We start from the raw sequence: 18,742 nt of genomic DNA, 5'->3' as shown, positions 1-18,742 counted from the left end.
AACCTTAACTTTGATTCACTATGTATAGCAAATCTACTTGTATTCATTTAAAAGCAATATAGCACGAATCTGTGAGGAGACATTGCTGAGACCTTGATTATTTATTCTGAAGTGGTACAAGAGTATGCCACTTGAAATTGAAAGTGCTGGATTAAAAACAGTGATGTGGGTTCGTTGTGGTTTGGGGGGGTTTTGGGGGGTTTTTTTGTTTTTTCCTGACTGTTGAAAATGTGGTTGCCACATGTCAAAATTACATGGTGTCACATTGTGATATTTCTTTTTTTTAATACATAGTCTTTTCTTTCACGATCAGCTGTTGTCAGGTTTCATCAGTAGATGACAACATGTCAGGGAAAACTTACAAGTTTAGCAAGAATTACACTGCTTCTTGTAAAGAACATCATATAAGGAAAGGAAAAGCATTGATTTATTTTTTTTGCAATACTTGCTTTGGTGGTTAAATCCAAAGCACTAGACATCCCTAGAGAGTGATTCTGTTAAAACTCTTTCTAAGTTTCTGCAGATAGCTGTGAAAACCAAAATACGTTACACAAATGTTAGTATATTCCTGCAGTCCTGCTCACTAAGGAGCTAAGTGAGAAAATTAAAATTCTTGTCTAGTCAGGGAAAATTAAGAAAAAAAAAAAATTCTGAATGTTGGCAAGCATTATCCTGAGGAACAGGTGTCTATTCAGTTCAGTTTTTCCTTGTAAAGTCACTGGATTGAAAAACCACTATTGCTTCTAGAACTGAAATGCTTTTTTTGCATGACTTTGTACAGTTGCACATCCTAATAAGAGTTTAAAATGACTGACTGACTTTATCCCTAAATAGTTCTTAAAAATTAAAAATACCATCTAGAGAAGGCTTATGTGTCATATATATTGTTTCGTAGTTGTGCACAAATTAGTTGAGCAGACTTCTCATAATAAGCAGTAATTCAATTGCAATGTTTTAAAAGCAACAGGCAGAAGCCTGAGGACACCAAACACTGCTAAGGATTTATGCATAGGAAGTAGAAACTCCAGATTTTTCTTCTGAGTTTCTTCTAAACAATTCTGCTCCTTGCTGCTTCTCATCCTCCAAGAAGCCAATTCCCCTGTTCTGCTCTCAGCCTGTGGTATGTTTTGGCAGGCCAGAAGAACCCAACACTGTTAGGTTACATCAAGAGTAAAGTTCTGATAGACCACAGTGCTACATTTGGAAAATGTTGTGGATTTTATTGTAAAAGTTGAGATGGATAGCAACAGACCTTGTTGTAGCCTTTTTCTCTTTAGATTGAACAACTTTGTGTGAGAGTGTTAATTTTTCCCCTTCAAAGGAGCTAAAGGATCACCCGCTTTGTCCTGAACAGATTTGAACTGCAAGTCCTTGCTATAAGGCATGTGATCCAATTTTACCCTTTTTTACCTTTCTTTTGACTTTTCTGTTGACCATCTCCAGTCCATCATTATGCCTTATTTATTGTACTTACTTGTGTATTTTTGAAGTGTGCATACCCTAGCATTGTATGTGGTATTCCAGGAGCATCACTGACATTGCTAATAATTTCACAGGTAAGACTGTAAGGACCACCATTGCCCACCAATATACCTTGTCTATTCTCCACACCTACCCAGTTTTGTCTCATTTATCCACTTAAAGGTTGCAGTGGTCTGTTTGGCCCCCCTGTCACAATACTGGAAGCTTACAATGATTATCACCCGTAGCTGTTTCACTCTCTTCTTCCTCACTCTCAGCCACTGTGTAGTTCTCCCCCATTTCCCCTTTGCTGGTGCTGAATTTCCCCATTGAGTAAGCACCATCTGCATTCTGTATTTCTTAATATTTTGGATTGGTTTGCCTACGTTGAAATGTAAAAAGTAGATCGCTTATATCCACTGTTGTGCTTAGTTAGCTATTTGAAATTACTTCAGGTTAGTGTTGTTCTCTAAATGGTTTAGAAGTGCTATTTTTGGTGCCTTCATAGTAAGTTTTGAAGAACTGGATTTGCTCTGGCTCACCCTTTGCCTGAGAAATAAGCCAAGTCAGATGTGGAGTTTGGGTTCTGTAAACTTGCAGTCAGTGTGGGCTGACAAATCTTGTTGCCTAGACCTACCCAAGAGGCTGTTTGACATAATCTGGCAGTTTAAAAAAAACATTTTTCTTTTTCCTAGTGCAAAGGCAGGTTTTTTTAGGGCGTGCAGAGGCTCAGTGATGCTGGAAGTCTGCCGTGCTCAAAGGCGACCTGTGGAGTTTTGTCAGAATCCTGACCGGGGTGAAAAACTAGTTTGTCTTTTCCCTTGTGGTGCAATTCTTCTGCTCCGGTTAGCTGTCAGGTCTCCTGAGTGTTTGGTTTAGCCAGCTCAACAATGGATCCAAGTGTGCAAGAACAGTACTGCAGGGAAGAAAACCTGAATATTTTCCTGTTCTTTAGATAGCTGTTGCTAAAAAATCTTGCCAGCTCTTACATAGCTTAAACAGTGACGAGTCCTTAGAGCAGAGGAGTAGGTTTCAGTTTTGCTGGACGGACTTACCTATTGTGATTGGAGTGCGTCTTGTGTTTGAATTTACACTTTCAGAAATAAAAAAAGGCTTTAAAAAAGCTGAGGGAAATAGAAGACACATTGCTGTGAAGGGCAGTAGCAACCACCTCTGCATGCCTTGACTTGTGTCGAAGGGTATTTAACTGGTGATGCTTAGCATCTCTGCTTGTTTAAAAGCTGTGCTTCCTTGAGGCAGAGACAAAAAGAGGCTAGTTAGAAGCAGGCTGTTATTACAGAGATTTCCCCCCCCCCCATTTTCTCCCCCTCCCCAGTCGCAACCTTTCAGAAATATTTTAGGTTTGGGACTTGAGCTGGTGAAGCTTTCCTCTCCCTCTCTCAAGCTTTTGTATGTGTTCAGATTCGATGTGACATCTGGGCATGGTGGAGAGGAAGTGGGGGGTAGGGAGAAACACTGGAGAAGTTTCTTATCCAGCTTGTGCATAATTAAGGAGCATGCCTCCTGGGAAAGGGGAATAAAGGCACCCCAGGTCCTGCCACAAATTACGTGACTTACTGCTGGACTGAAAGTGGGCTTGACAGTTGCCAGAAGGTTGATGCGGTAATAGCCCACCTACTGGCTGCAGAGTCGAAGGCTCTTCTCCCATTGCTCCCAACGTGAGACCCCACTAAGAGGATCCACTCTTCCACCCTGGAGAAGGACAGAGTTTGTGCTCACAGCAAGGCGTCACGGGCAGAGGCTTGTGCCCAGAGGACAAGGCAGCTTGCACTGAATGATGTCTTACGAAGTGGAAAATATCCCCGAGTGCTGTGTTTGGGGAAGGGGGGGAGTTATTACAAAGTGTGAAGCTTGGCCTAATGATGGCATCCTGATGTGGGGTTATTGTTTGAAGATGGAAAATGCGAGTAGTTCAGATTTCGTTACAGGAACTGTCAGAGATCTTGTGGTTTTGGAAAGATAAGAAAGTCTGTGACAGCAACAAAATGCCACAGATTCAATCAGTCTTGCCAGCGGGTTTCAGCTCTCAATTGAACACAAAACTGGAAATGCCAAATTCTCCAGTGTTTATTGTCTCCCTGTGTGCAAACACTGTACAATACAAGAGTGAAATATGGTATAACTTAATTGATTGCTACTATGTGTCTGTAGATTGTACATTATAGAAATCTACAAATCTGCTACCCTTTGCTGCAGCAGAAGGGGATGGCGGGGAAGTACAAATGAGAGTTCAAGGCAAAACGACTAAAAAGAGGGTGCAAAAGGGAAACTGTCCATGAGAAAAATTACATGTGATGAGATCCATCTTTTTTTTTTTTATCTGTTATTTATGGTCAAAATTGCAAAATCTTTCTGAGCACACCATGATGGTCCTTGGTTTATACTGGTAGAACACAATGTATATGTCTCCTAATTCAGAGAATGCACTTGAGGCCACAGATAATGGAACACTAGCTCCTTCATAGTTTCACATAAAGACATTATTGAAAGTTTATGATTAATTTCTTCAGTACTTAACAAGAAAGAAACTTAACAGCTACATTTGGAATCACAGAATTCTTCATTTAATATATTGGCTTTCCCCCCCCCCCCTTTTTTTTTTTTTTTTTTTTTTCTTTCCCCTCCAGGTGCTCAATACTTGCGTGTAGTGCTTACGTGGCTCTGGCTTTGGGTGATAACCTTATGGCATTGAATCATGCAGATAAACTTCTTCAGCAACCAAAGCTGTCAGGGTCTCTTAAGTAAGTCTGATGTGGTCGTTTCTTCTTTCTCAGCCCTGCTTTTTGCTGGAGAGTTCTGATTGAAGCTTCCAATGTCTGTAGCTGCTTTCCTATTCTGTATCTGATGCAAAGAATTGCTTGGCCCGCTCCTGTTCTTGTTGAAGCCCTGACTAAATGTTCATTGACACGCAGGAACGTGAGTCCCCTCCTTTGTGTACGAATTCCATGTAATTCAGAATCTATCGCTGCTTTTGTTGCAATCTGTTAGTCTCCAGCTAACATGCAGTGGCAGGGTCCCATGCAGTGGCAGGACCGTCAGATTTCTGTCCTGATTCACTGTGTGGCGGCATGTGCTCCTATTGGCACAGCACAAGGGGCAGGAATGAGCAGCTGGGGGTAGACAACATCAGCCCAAACCAGCATGCTGCTGAAAGTTCACTTACGAAACTACAGCCTCGGAGGGGAAGGTTTGCTCAGTCAGCAGGGTACCAGATCTTGGGTGTGCAAGACTGTCACTTCACCTGCTACTGTTGCTTATATAGGTTCCATTCTTCAGTTTCTCTTTTTCAGTTCTCATCTGGCACTGTATTTTTTTGGAGGAATATTCAAAGCTCATTCTGTTTCTACCCACCAGTTCTCATACATTTCTGCAAATTCAAAAAAAGGCAGCTTTAGCTCTATCCTTCTGACCTTATTTGTGCATTTAATTCCTGTGTCATACACAGATAAAATATAGCAGAGGTTTTTATGGTAGTAATATTTTTCAAAACTGGTAGTGTACTTGCGGAAAGCAAGGTAACTTGTGCTTATTTTTATATGTTGGCAGCATACTCTAAAATGGTCCATGCCAATTCAATTATTTGGCTCCCATGCTTCAGAGTACTGCAGAAGCTCATCTTTTTGCACAGTCATTGTATAAGCAAGATTTTAGAGTTTGCAAGGTAACACATAATTTTGTGAAGGCAGTGTTACCATTATGTAATGCAAGAAATGCTAGATGACAGTTTTTTGGAAAGACAAAGAGCCATGTATCTTGGTTCCAGGAAACGAGGCTTTTGTGCAGATTGGGAGTATTGAACTGTTCCTGTTTTCTTAAGTGAAATAAATTGCATGTAGAAAGTTACGTTTGCTGTATCAGATCTAAATTGCAGAATTTATTTTGGATGATTGACTGATATTTTACCTGATGTTTTGTAATTCATTACAACCAACTGTACAGCCAGTTTGAAGTGTACAGCTGCATAGAACAAGTGTGAACTCTTTTGCTCAACTTTTGTTTCAGATTAAATATTTGCAAACTAACTGTGCTCTTGATCGACAGGTTTCTTTCTGTCCCAAAGTTGTAAAGGAAAGCTGCTGATTAGCTGAGCTGAACTACAAGTGTCAAACGTCAGACTTGCTTAATTCTTTTGTAAAACCTGCAGTTGGAAAGGTGTTTGTGCCCCATGGACAGGCCTGTATAGTTGCTGTCCTTAGAAATGCAGCTATCTTACAGAATTAGTTTGATATTTACTGAATGTAAAGTCACTTAACACCTCAAATTATAGATGTATCTATAACCTGGGGTGTTTTTGTAAGGTTTCCTTTTTTAATTCTCTGAGATAAAGCCATACCAAGGTACTGTCTTTCTGGAATGGCAATTCCTGTGCATGAATGAATTGTCATTACTCAGGTGCAGATTTTTTCACAACATTAGTGCCTAAGCAGTAAATGACAGAACTGGGTATCATGTCAATACTTTAAAAGCAAGCTAACTTCCATGCAGGTGTTTCAAGTAATAGTTTTCATGTGCTCACGTTAAAAACTGCATTCAGTTTGTCTTACATAACAAATTGTGGGGGTTGTTATGCTGACATTTGTACCTAACCCTTTGCTATTGTAGGTTTCTTGGGCATTTGTATGCAGCAGAAGCTCTCATCTCTCTAGACAGAATATCTGATGCCATCACTCACTTGAACCCTGAGAACGTCACTGATGTTTCCCTCGGGATCTCTTCAAATGAGCAGGACCAAGGTTAACGAATCCACACTTCATTAGAACTGGTTATGCTTTCAGCTGGCTTCCTGCTGTAACTTTCTATACACAAATATAATGATGATTAAGACATCTTGTTTTAAGACCGTAGGTTGGTTGGGGGTGTTTTGTTTGTGTTGTTGTGTTTTTGTTTTCCTGGCTTTAGTTCCTACTTTGTGTTTGGTTTGCCTTTTGCATGTTTGTCATTCCTTTGAAGTGGCTAATTCTGTAACATAAACAAATGTATATTGTAGCGTTCTGCCTTGTTTAAAGTAACTTTTGAAAGCTGCTTTTGTTAAATGTGCAATTATAGTTAAGTTTGGGCTTCATACCTTCTCTTCCAGCTTTTAGTCTCTAAACCAGGCTTTGGACTACCAGTGAGGACCACTGTTTAGTGAGAGATAGGAGTGGAGAGAATGTAGTTAATCTGCATCTTTAATCTTCTTGCAGTGCTTCCAGTTAGGAGTGTGTTATTCTGTAACAGAAAAATACTTCAGAGCCCGTCTGTATAGTTAAGTCTACAGCAGCTCTGACTTCAGTGACATGTCTGCAGTTTGAACTTCACTGTACTCATCTGCAAATCTAAAAGCAAACCATTAAAGATAGGAAGTCTTAAGTGACGTAAACTTTTGAGCAAACTGATATGTTTTCCCTCTTTAATGTCAGACCTTGAAGAAAGAAGCAAATTTGTATCTTTGTATTATTTTTATAATAAGCTTTAAAAAAGCTCATGGAACATGATGGTTTTTGTGGGGTTTTTTTCTTTGCAGGGTCTGACAAAGGAGAGAATGAGGCAATGGAATCTTGTAAGTACCAGCCACAGGAACTTACTTGGCCAGTTTGGAATAGAAGTTTAAGAAAAAAAAAGATTTTTTTTTTTTTTTTTTTTTTTTTTTTTAATTGCAGCTGGCAAGCAGACCCCACAGTGTTACCCCAGTTCGGTCACATCTGCGCGAACAATGATGTTATTTAACCTCGGAAGTGCTTACTGTTTGAGGAGTGAATATGACAAAGCTCGAAAGTGTCTTCATCAGGTATGAAAATGTCGTGGTTTAACCCCAGCCAGCAACTAAACGCCACGCAGCCGCTCACTCACTCCCCCCCCACCCAGTGGGATGGGGGAGAAAATCGGGAAAAGAAGCAAAACCCGTGGGTTGAGATAAGAATGGTTTAATAGAACAGAAAAGAAGAAACTAATAATGATAATGATAACACTAATAAAATGACAACAGTAATAACGAAAGGATTGGAATGTACAAATGATGCGCAGTGCAATTGCTCACCACCCGCCGACCGACACCCAGCTAGTCCCCGAGTGGTGATTCCCCCCGCCCCCACTCCCCCCAGTTCCTATACTAGATGGGACGCCACATGGTATGGAATACCCCGTTGGCCAGTGTGGGTCAGCTGCCCTGGCTGTGTCCTGTGCCAACTTCTTGTGCCCCTCCAGCTTTCTTGCTGGCTGGGCATGAGAAGCTGAAAAATCCTTGACTTTAGTCTAAACACTACTGAGCAACAACTGAAAACATCGGTGTTATCGACATTCTTCGCATACTGAACTCAAAACATAGCACTGTACCAGCTACTAGGAAGACAGTTAACTCTATCCCAGCTGAAACCAGGACAGAAAAACAAATCTCAAGACAGCTTTAGGGACAAATGCAGTTCCTTCAAAGTGACATTTAGATAACAGCAAATCCTGGTGATTTCACAGCCCAGGTTTATTTGTGGACTTTGTTGATATGGTGGCTCTCTTCTGTCTTTATGAACAAATCTCTATTAGTAACATAAAATGAAGTATTCCAAATTTCTTTCTTGTGTAAATAGTTCGTTACCACTATGGGAAGCATGGGTTTTTTCTAGATCGTATCAAAACAGTGGAATGTGAGTAGGAAGCCTTTTCACTTTTTTTTTTTCACCAAGTTTGTTTTGAGGTTTGTTTTTGGGTTTTGGTTTGTTTTTTTTTTAATGGTCCAATAGTAATTGTTGTATTTCAGAGGAGAAAGTTCTTGAGGGCCTTGGGTTTTCTTCTTTCTAATCAGTTAATAACTTGCCATCTAAGCTATTAACTTTAGGGCTGTGAGAACAAACTGCAGTTCTGCTGGAGGTATGTTCTATGCCTGCCTCTTTTCCCAAGAATTCTCAAGTACTGCTTTTGAAACTCTTTCCTCACTTAGCCTGTGTCATTTGGTCTTTCTTATGGCTGGGACTCATCTCTTTCAATGATGATGTTTGTCTCTTTTTGCAGCCATTCCTGTCTGTCAGGAAGACTACTTAAATGCATTGTTGAGCTGCAAACTGAAACAGCAGTCTTCCAAATTAATTCATAGTAGTTGTGTAGGTGAACAGCTTCAAATTCTGTGAGATTCTCAACCACTTAAGGCAGTTGTCTTGCTCTTTTTCCTCCTGAGGCTTCTTAGGATTGGGCAGGTGTGTGTGCTTGGGCTCTGTAGCACATGTGTAAGGCCATCTGTGGATGTAAAGTATAGTAGGTCTCTGCATCTACAATAAATTCATTGACTTCATAGCTGAAAAATATTTGTTTATGGAAAGCTAATGAACGATCCTTGTTAACTTTGTATTCTGAACTTTGGAGCAGTGAAGGTTACCTTCTTTACTTGTCATCTCATGAGGAAACCACAGTAGATTGGCCCAAGAATTACAGATTCATATTAATATAAGCATACAGCAGATGGTCCTCCTAATTAGTGTGAAACAATCTTGCAGTGCAGATAATCTTTCAGTCTCTCCTTGCATGCATAAACCTGATGGAGTGTATTAGTTTGAAAAAAATCTTATCTTAGTTTATGAATTGTTATTTGTTTTTGTTAGCTAAGATGGTGGTAACAATCTTGTCAAGGGGCACTTTCTCTGAGCTGAATGTTTCTCTTAAGCACTTTTTCTCCCCACCCTCTTCTTTTTCAATAAGGCTGCTTCACTGATCCACCCCAAAGAGATCCCTCCAGAGGCTATTCTGCTGGCTGTCTATCTTGAATTACAGAACGGTAGGTTTTGAAATGTTCGGTTGATGTAGATTTGGGATACAAGGGGAGGAGGGCGGTAGTCATCATTCCTAGTCTTTATAGAGTTGTGCCAGTATTTTGAATGATACCCTTTAGGCCCTGTCTCCATTTTACACTGCTATGGATCCATGTATCCACACCTTCATTTGCATAGTTTATTGCCATCCTGTTCTTACACACTTGACTTCCTAAACATTCATCTTCTGAGCTGAAATCTTCTGTACTTTGTGCAGAAATCAGGAGTCTTGGATAGGTTCACTAAAACCCTTGATGAGGTTTATACTATAAGGAGGGCTTGAAAGACTTTTCATTTAAAGACAACTGCAATCCAAGTTTCCCAAAGAAGCCATGTCAAGGCCTATGTAGCAAGTACTGCAACAAAGCTTGTAATATTGATGACTCTGTTCCAAAATCCTTCCTTTTGAAGGTTCACTGTGTTTGCATGGGAAGCAAACTGCACATAATGGGAAACTGGAAAGATTGCACTTGAATTCTGCAGTGTGAACACACTGGTGCAGCTGCACCATTGAAGGTGGTGTGGTTGCAGACCTGTGCCCCTTGGGGCTTAATATCCTAGTGTTGTGAAATGTTCGGTGTGCTTGTTCCCCTTCAGTTGTCTTGCATTGCAGGCAGGCAGAGGACTTGAGCATTTGTGTTCAGAATTGAGCTACAAAGTTTTTCTTATAAAGATGTTTCCAAGTTGGAATTTTGGAAACCTTTCTTTCTGCAACAAAGTACAGAGCAGAAGAGAGTAGAAAGTGGGATTTACATATCTCACCCCCTTCTAAGTATATAACCAAAAGGAGCTGGAGACATTTTTTGTTCTATAAATGGCAAAACAATGCATCTCTTCTGAAACTAAAACTTTAGTGGAAGAAAAGTATTTGATAAGAGGGAGCAATGTTCTTTTCAGAACTTAGCAGGTTTTCTCCTACAATTTTATAGGTTTAATTTTTAACAAAGAATAATTTTTTCCATTTATATTGGTATTTATTTGATGGAGCCATGCATACAGCTGAAAATCAGATTTCTTGTTTTAAAAACATGTTTTATATACACCCTTGGCATTTGCATTACTGTCTGTAATGTCGCATTGTGAGAGTGTTTCATGTGAGATCTAGAGTCTCACTATGTGGATGGGACAGAGAAGAGGTGTCCTTCAGGTGCTCTGACATCTTCAAGATCTGAGCTTAAAGCTTGATGTCTTCAGCTAACAATAGGTAGAATCAAGCAATACTGTTGTTTCACATTTACTTTTGTCTAATACTTTTCATGTCCGTGTCAGCATTTCACTGAATAGGAAGGTCGCTCATGTCTGTGGCCTGGGCCCAAGGCTGGCTTGTCAGCTCTATTCTGAGAACATTTGTAAGTCAGTCAGTCATACAAAGGTACTTTTTTTTAATTGTAGGTAACACGCAGCTGGCCCTGCAGATCATCAAGAGAAACCAGCTTCTCCCTTCTGTCAAAACACTCTCCGACATGCGGAAGAAGCCTGTGTTTCAGCCAGTCCACTCAATCCAGCCCATTCAGATGCCAGCTTTCACCACTGTTCAAAGGAAGTGAAGTCCTGCTTCAACCTGCTGCTGCCCTGCCCATGAGGGCTTGGGATTTTGTATATTGTTTTTTAACCTAGGACACCTGCATACCCCAGTTGCTGGAGTGTGTTCATTTATGTAAATTTTTAATAAAACATGTAAACAAAAAGGCATGCTTGGAGGTGTTTGTAAAGGTTATTTCATAAAGGAAGAGAGGTTGGTATATGCTTCGAATGTGAGTGGCAGTTTACTTACAGAAAAGAAATGGTTAATCATCAAATGTGTAATTCTGCTCTTTTTGAAGAGAGTATATGGGAAGGAAGTGACTGGAAGGAAAGTATCATCATTTAACTGAACTAAAGTCCTGCTGAAATAGCAGCTGAGCTGTTGTGTTGGCTACTGTGCAATAAGGTATGGTTTTGTATTCCTGAAAGAAGAGGCTTTTGCCCCACTTTGCTAGGTTGATGTAACTACAGTCCACTACTCTGCAGCAGCTGGGAGTTTGTGCCTTGCTGTAGTTGAAGCTGCCCCTTCAGGCATGGGGACAGGTGTCTGTGCGTGGGCATATGCAGGTAAATGGCCTTAGTGGCAAGGAAAGGAGCTTTTTTCTGCAGGTCATAGCCAAGGGTGGAAGAGGTTTGTGCCACCTCTGTTCCACACCCCACCCACCCCCCCCAAGTTTCCTACGGTTACCTTGTTATTTTAAGTGCAAATAGCACAGCTCCAGCATTAATGATGCAAGGCCCTAGTGCCCTGTGTTTAGCAGTGTCTTTCAAATAATCTTTCTGTCTATTGTTCTTAAAACTAGCAGCTGTGCTGTTGGCCTGAAAGCATTAGCAGGTCATGGGAATCAAAGAGGTTGTGGTATATGAACACACTAAGGCCCTTGACAGCCCTCAACATTGCACTGCTCCCAAGCAGTAGTGACTTTAACTGTCATTAGTCAGTACAAGCCACCCTTGCAAAAAGCCAGTCTGTTGGGTTTTGTTTTTTTTTTTTTTTTTTCAAATGCAATTTCCACTTTAGAGGATTACCTCTGTCTTGCAAAAAACTTTGAGCAAAAGACAGAAACCAAGAGGCTGTAAGATAGCAGCATAAGCAAGGACCCCCGGTTACTTATTGTGAGCATAGGAGAAGAGATGAGCGATCCTCCCTTGGGACTTAATCCAGGCAATGAGATAATCAGAGCTCAGCACAGAGTGTAGCATCTCTCCTCACTTCCCCTCCCTGGCTGTTTTGTGCCATTTCAGCTATTCCAAGACTTTGCCCAGATAATCTCCAGGGTAGAGCTGGGATAACACCTTATCTCCCTGTGCTGCTGGCATTGTACTTTGCCTCCAGCTACCACCAGGAAGGTCACTTTTCCAAGTGGCCACCTGGGCTGCAGGGCCTGCAAATTCTGCTCTCAGTAACTTGAGGATTAGGTGGTACAGATGTGCATAGAAGAGGAAGCCAGCAGGACAGTCCTGGGTTTGCCAAGATCTTGAACAAACAAGGCACAACTGGCAGATGACTAGTAAGTTTATTAAACCATGTGCAAGTTGTAGAACGAGCACAAGTGTGTGTCCTTTCAGCAGGAAGATAGCCATCGTGAAGCAGTACAGCAGAAAGCTTGAAACCTGCTACTGTCCCGCCTCCGTTAGATAACTCGCTTCTTCGCTACTTTTCAGGGCTTTCAGACCAATGGCGAAGTAGCTGACTCTTTCAATAACTTTTCCAGTGCTGTAGGAGGTGGTACCTATTCCATCCTCAGGTAGGGCCAAGCAGTTTACAAGTGGGAAAAAGTGGGTAGAGATCACATTTCTGAAAGAAGGGAGAAAGGGAGCTGATACATCCCTCAAGTCAAAGTAGTTTGACTATTAAATACAAAAAAGGTTAAAGAAAGATGCTCGCTGTGTGGTCCCCGGCCCTGAATAGAGAAGATTCTTCTCTGCCCTTCCCTGCCCCCCCAGGAATGCGGGGCATTCACATGCAAAAGATGTTAATGCCTGGCTTCAGCAGTGCCCAGCTCCACCCGGAGGCATCCAATGCTGTCCTCGAGGCTCGATGAAGGATGCAGTTGTAGTTCCCCAGATACCACGCATCTTATCACAGCTGCATTTGCATGTGAGCAGAAGCATTCAGCCCCAGCTTTCCCCTAACAATGACTGCTCTTCTGCCCTAAGGCAGCTGCATTGACCAGAGCAGCTCTGGGATTTTTCTCCCCCTGGCTGTAGCATTGCTACTTGAAGAGAGTAGGAGCAGCACAAGCTGGGCTGTGTGTTAAGTTAGTAAAGTTAATAATGCTTATTGTTTGGGCCACTTCCCGAAGGAAAGCCTGCCTGTCCCTCTCTCCTCCTGCCCTCCCCTTGCCTCCACAATCTCATCCCCACAGCAAGAGAAAGGGCTTGCACTCCCTTCCCCCCCCCCCCCCCCAAGCACCATAACCCCTGTTGCCATCACCTCAGCCCCCTTGCCCACATGCTGGCATGGACTTAGAGCTAAAGGTTTTGGCAAGGAAGTGGACAACAGTGGCCATGGTACAAGAACTGTGCAGTGCTTGTTCAGCAGTGTCCAGACCCACCTCATGGTGCTCAATGAGCTTCCAGGTTCCGGTTGTCTTCAGGGAGAGAGCACAAAGAACTCAAGGGAATACAGGCAGTACCACACCAAGCTGGCCAAGGTGGTAGTCTTGAAGCTCACCTGAGCAGCCTTTTCCCCCTCCTTCACAGGGTCTTCTCCCTCCCTCCTTTCAACTTGAAGTGATCTCTCTACTGCTATGTCACCAGCTGCTCCAGCAGGAAGAGCAAGCAATGGTCTGGTCAAGGATTTTGATGGATAGAGCACAGCATGGTGCTGAGCTGTCCTACAGCTGTACACAGCTGGGGCCAGAAAGCATCTCAGCTTTTAAGAGCTACTGCAGTCAGCACTTTCAGAGACTGCAATCCACCTCCACTGCTACTCATGCTGGGAATTCTGTCAGTGGCCTTAATTCTCAAACCCTCCTTGAAGAGCATCTTCCCATGCTCACCATTTCTTTTCAAACCTTTTACAAAATAGTAAGGAAAAAGAGCACCTTTTCTGCACTTTGTTGGCAGTCTGCTCTGCAAGATGCCAGATACATTATTAAATGTTCTGGTGGCTTTGCTTTAAGCTACCACTCAGAAAATGCATTACTTCACAGTTGCAAAGGTGAAGAAATGGAAACCTAGAAATGGACCTAACAAGGTTAAACGAGGAACTTTCTGGCAAAACACTGGAAAAACTGCATGGAGTACAGGTGGCAAGTCCAGTATCAAAGCCATTTACTCCAGTCATGACAGTGAGGCTGGTTTTTTTAAATAGACCTGTATTGGCTTTGTGTGGCAAGGTTTTGGTAGCCGGGGGGGGGTTACAGGGGTGGCTTCTGTAAGAAGCTGCTGGAAGCTTCCCCTGTGTTCGAGAGAGCCCATACCAGCCGGCTCTAAGACGGACCCACCACCGGCCAAGGCCGAGCCAATCAGCGATAGTGGTAAGGCCTCTGTGATAACATTTTTAAGAAGGAAAAAAAAGTTGGGACAGGGTATTCGGCAGCCAGAGAGAGGAGTGAGAACATGTAAGAGAAACAACCCTGCGGGCACCCAGCTCAGTGAAGAAGGAGGGGGAGGAGATGCTCCAGGCCCGGAGCAGAGATTCCCCTGCAGCCCGTGGTGAAGACCATGGTGAGGCAGGCTGTCCCCCTGCAGTCCATGGAGGTCCACAGTGGAGCAGATATCCACCTGCAGCCTGTGGAGGACCCCACGCTGGAGCAGGCGGGTTCCCGAAGGAGGCTGTGACCCCGTGGGAACCCCGCGCTGGAGCAGGCTCCTGGCAGGACCTGCAGATCTGTGGAGAGAGGAGCCCACGGAGCAGGTTTTCTGGCAGGACTTGTGACCCCATGGGGGGCCCACGCTGGAGCAGTCTGTGCCTGAAGGACTGCACACCATGGAAAGGACCCATGCTGGAGCAGTTCGTGAAGAACTGCAGCCCGTGGGAAGGACCCACGTTGGAGAAGTTTGTGGAGGACTGTCCCCCGTGGGTGGGACCCCACACTGGAGCAGGGGAAGAGTGTGATGAGTCCTCCCCCTGAGGAGGATGAAGCAGCAGAAAATAACACGTGATGAACTGACCGTAAACCCCATCCCCGTCCCCCTGTGCCGCTGGGGGGTTGGTAGAGAATCCGGGAGTGAAGTTGTGCCCGGGAAGAAGGGAGGGGTGGAGGGAAGGTGTTCTGAGATTTGGTTTTATTTCTCATTACCCTACTCTGGTTGATTTGTAATAAATTGAGTTAATTTTCCCCAAGCCGAGTCTGTTTTGCCCATGACAGTAATTGGTGAGTGATCTCTCCTGTCCTTATCTCAAGCCACAAGCTCTTTGTTACATTTTTCTCTCCCCTGTCCAGCTGAGAAGGAGGGGGAGTGATAGAACAGCTCTGGTGGGCACCTGGCGTCCAGCCAGGGTTAACCCATCACAAGACCAGACAACTAAGAGTTTGACACTGCATCAAAGTTGTTTTTTGTTTGTTTGGGTTTTTTTAAACACACACTTCTCTCCACACCACCCCAACACTTCTCCTCTCTCCTTTCAAAGCAGGTGCCTCTGGCTAAAGTTTTCAGTAGTCATCACCTGGAAGCAGCCAGGTTCAAATTCAGGCAAGAGCTTTTTTTTTTTTTTCCTCCATCCTGACAGAAAAGGCAGCTTTGGCTGAGTAATACAGAAACACACATACACAGATTTGCCATGAAAAAAAAATCCTCACATTTATTTGATTAAACAAAAATAAAATAAACTGCATAGGAACATTTTAAAGTCCAGAGAGACACTGACTTTGTTTTAAGGCTGCCAGTAGCTGATACATCGTCTCCTTGCTACATCCTTCAGCCTTCCCTATGGACCACAAAGATACATTCAGAAGCCTCCATTAACACAAGGGTTCTAACATTTTGCTCACTTATTCTACATAAAAGTTTGCACATAACCTGTCATGCTTTCTTCTCTGCGGTACTCAACATCTGACACCTAAAAATTATGTCACATTTTGTCCAAGTAGAAATGTGATGCCCTTTTTTGGAGCACAGAAGTTCTTGTCACAGCCTGTCTCATTATCAATTAGAAATAAAAGATATAATAGATATAATTAGATATAAAAGCTCTGAGCAGCTCATTAAAAGCAGAGCACTGTCTGTCCTGCTGAGATTTCTATTATTATTAGGAGAGCAGCATGATTAACCACTAAAGTAGAAGAGAAACAACTGCAACAGAAGAGGAAACTACAAAACCAAATCAACTCAAAATGCCCAACATCCAAGGACTGACAAAATCATTCTGGAACCCGATGCAAACCTGCACCAAGGCAACTCTACTTACACACTGGTAATGAAATTTTGTAAGATGGGCAATACAACTACAGTCAATTAGATGAGGGGAGAAAAATGCACGTTTGTGACATTGGTTTCATGTGGACGACCTCCATTTTGTTCAAGGCTTCCAATTTCTACTTGACTTAAATTGCAGGCATGTGTTCAACACCCTCACTACTCCAATGAATTGTGCACGAACCAAGGAGCACATGACAGGTAATGCACAGTACAAAGAAGAGTCACATACAGTAAGAAACCCCCACCAACTCAGGTGACTAAGCACACCTTACAAACTAGTTAAAAAACTTTTTAGTCATTTTAGAAAAGAAACTAAAAACAAAACCCAGAAACAGACATCTCTCCCTCTGAAGGAAAAACTACTACATTGTCTGAAAAGTACTCTACAAACCTATAAAAGGAATTTTTTTTTTTAAACTAGTCTGGTAGTTCAAAAGGAAGTTACTTAACTACGTTGCTACACAGACACTTAACATTCAGTCAGTAAGGCTCTATGAAAAGAGCTTAAAAAATTATCTACCTGAGTTTGTAAGTTGATACAATCATTAATAGAAGGTCTAAGACCATGCAGGTACACAAAGCAGTTTTAGAACCATTATTGGTTAAACAATGATGGAAAAAGATGCCAGTCTGGCTTGTTAACCCGTAAGATCACTTAGAGACATCAATGTACATTTTCCACCATAACATTTACCAAACCCAACACAGCCTATCGTTATTAGGGGTCTCCTGTACCCACTTCTGTCACCCCCTAATATGAGCAGGGGACAAAAAAAGATTTTTTCAATATAGTAATCTGAAAATGTGCTTCTGCAACTTTACTCCACAGGTAAAACAAGGGGCATGTTGCATGTCACTATTAAAGTTGCATAAAACCCCAACATACTGATTTTAAACTGCCTCTCCTGAGAATGTCTGAACCGAAACTGCCCTCCAGGAACAGGACCTTGGTTGCTTTGTCATGGTGGAAAAAAATCCCATTGAGTCAAGAAAGCTACTAATACAATCACCAAGTCAAAAAAAAATCAGGATCTTATTCCCTTCAAGCATTTGGTATAACGTTGTGTTTACAGCAATCATAACATTAGTCTTTCCAACAGGACATATTTGTAGGCATGCATAAAAGTTTTTCTCTTGTAGAGAGAAGACCTAAGGGTCTTACGGACATAAGAACACTGCAAATGAACATGAAGTATGTCATGTCAGCTAGTAGTGTCATAATACTGAAAAAAGTTTACATTTCCATACTTCGTAGTGAAAACAGAACAAACTCAAAAGCGTTTCAGGTATCTCAGTCCAGTTTGCCTGAACATTTGGTTTTATTTACAGATCTCTAGCAAGGGCAGCTTAATATTTCCATGGGCAGACAGCAAAAAACCAAAAGCAAACAAAAGCAAGAAGTCACCACATTGTACACACTTAGTATCTCTGTTTCAATTAAAATGCTTGTCCAACAGGCAGGATGAATCCTTCCCCCAGGCAGATTCTCAAATATTTCTCAAACATGTCTGATGCTAAATTGAGGTAGATGATTTACTTCTGCAAAGTGAGGTAGAACTTCAAGAAAAAGATAGTGGCATCTCTAGTTGTGCATTTTGTACCACAGCAAACTGGGTTTCAAACTCCCAAGGACTCAAAGACCAAAGGTACAACATTTGCCTAACGCAAGTACCAGTGTTCGTTTTTTATACAGCTCCAAACTGTTTGTCTAAATATCTTTATCTTTAAATACCCTATTACCTTTTGGCACCATTTGGCTTACACTCCTTTAAAAAAAAAAAAAAAACAAAAAAACAAACCCCAAACAAACAAAAACCTGCAAAAAAAAACAAACAAAAAACCCCCCAACAAAACACTTTGGCACTTTTTTTTTTTTTTTAAACCAGAACTGAACAAAGAAATCTTATTATCAAAGTTATGGCAAGATAAGCCTATAAATCTGCTCCCTTCAGAAATTAATTTTGGTTTAACTGCAACATAACAAACTGGGCCCATTTTACTGCAATTCCAAGGCAACGCCACATCCAAGTGCCTTGCTCTTCTTTCTCCCAACTTGCTTACATCTGGCCCCAATATGCATTAGTTTTCAGGTGTTGCCATCCTTCCCTTGCTTTCTTTACAAGTTTAAGGTTTATGGGCTTCCTTAAATAAATTATATTTAAAAGGTACTAAATAAAAAGGAGTGAATTATCTGGAGGACCTGCATTATCAAGTACTGAGTCTGCTTCAGTTTGCTACTGAAGTTCCTGCTTAAATAGTTCTGAGAAAGGACAAGATTGCTTCACAGGCTGAAGACAAAACAGCCATACTGACTGCTGATAACATTTTGTCAAGCAAAAAGTTTACTGAGAGCCACTTGTTTAACCTGGCATAGTGAAATTCCTTTGGGAGTTCTAGTAGACAGGTCTGTCACCCATATCTGTTGTTCCCCAATGTCAGAGCTAAGAGAAAGAGGCACAAGCTCACCTCACCCTTCTCCAGGCCATTTCTACTAGTTCGGAAGATTACTCTGAATGCTTGTTCAGTTTGCAATCCAGCTTCAAAGCCTTGCTTTTTCTCTCTGCACTATGTATATTATGATACTGGCGCACTAA

At 42.0% G+C, this 18,742-nt stretch overlaps 1 protein-coding gene across 3 annotated transcripts in view; it reads left to right on the top strand.

Annotated features, from left to right (window-relative positions):
* Positions 1-10,947, top strand: part of CNOT10 (CCR4-NOT transcription complex subunit 10) — a 36,371-nt gene extending 25,424 nt beyond the window's left edge. For 2 of the 3 annotated variants that reach the window (XM_052797350.1, XM_052797341.1), the window contains 6 exons: positions 4,110-4,223; positions 6,085-6,215; positions 6,986-7,021; positions 7,122-7,249; positions 9,145-9,220; positions 10,647-10,947. In XM_052797350.1, the coding sequence (XP_052653310.1) occupies positions 4,110-4,223; positions 6,085-6,215; positions 6,986-7,021; positions 7,122-7,249; positions 9,145-9,220; positions 10,647-10,801 (640 nt within the window). In that variant the 3' untranslated portion in view covers positions 10,802-10,947. The other variant, XM_052797356.1, reaches the window with a different exon arrangement.
* The last annotated feature ends 7,795 nt before the right edge of the window (positions 10,948-18,742 follow it).

The sequence above is a fragment of the Harpia harpyja genome, chromosome 1 (genome assembly GCF_026419915.1).
Source record: "Harpia harpyja isolate bHarHar1 chromosome 1, bHarHar1 primary haplotype, whole genome shotgun sequence".
Classification (NCBI taxonomy): domain Eukaryota; kingdom Metazoa; phylum Chordata; class Aves; order Accipitriformes; family Accipitridae; genus Harpia; species Harpia harpyja.
This window is presented reverse-complemented; position numbering and strand designations above follow the sequence as displayed.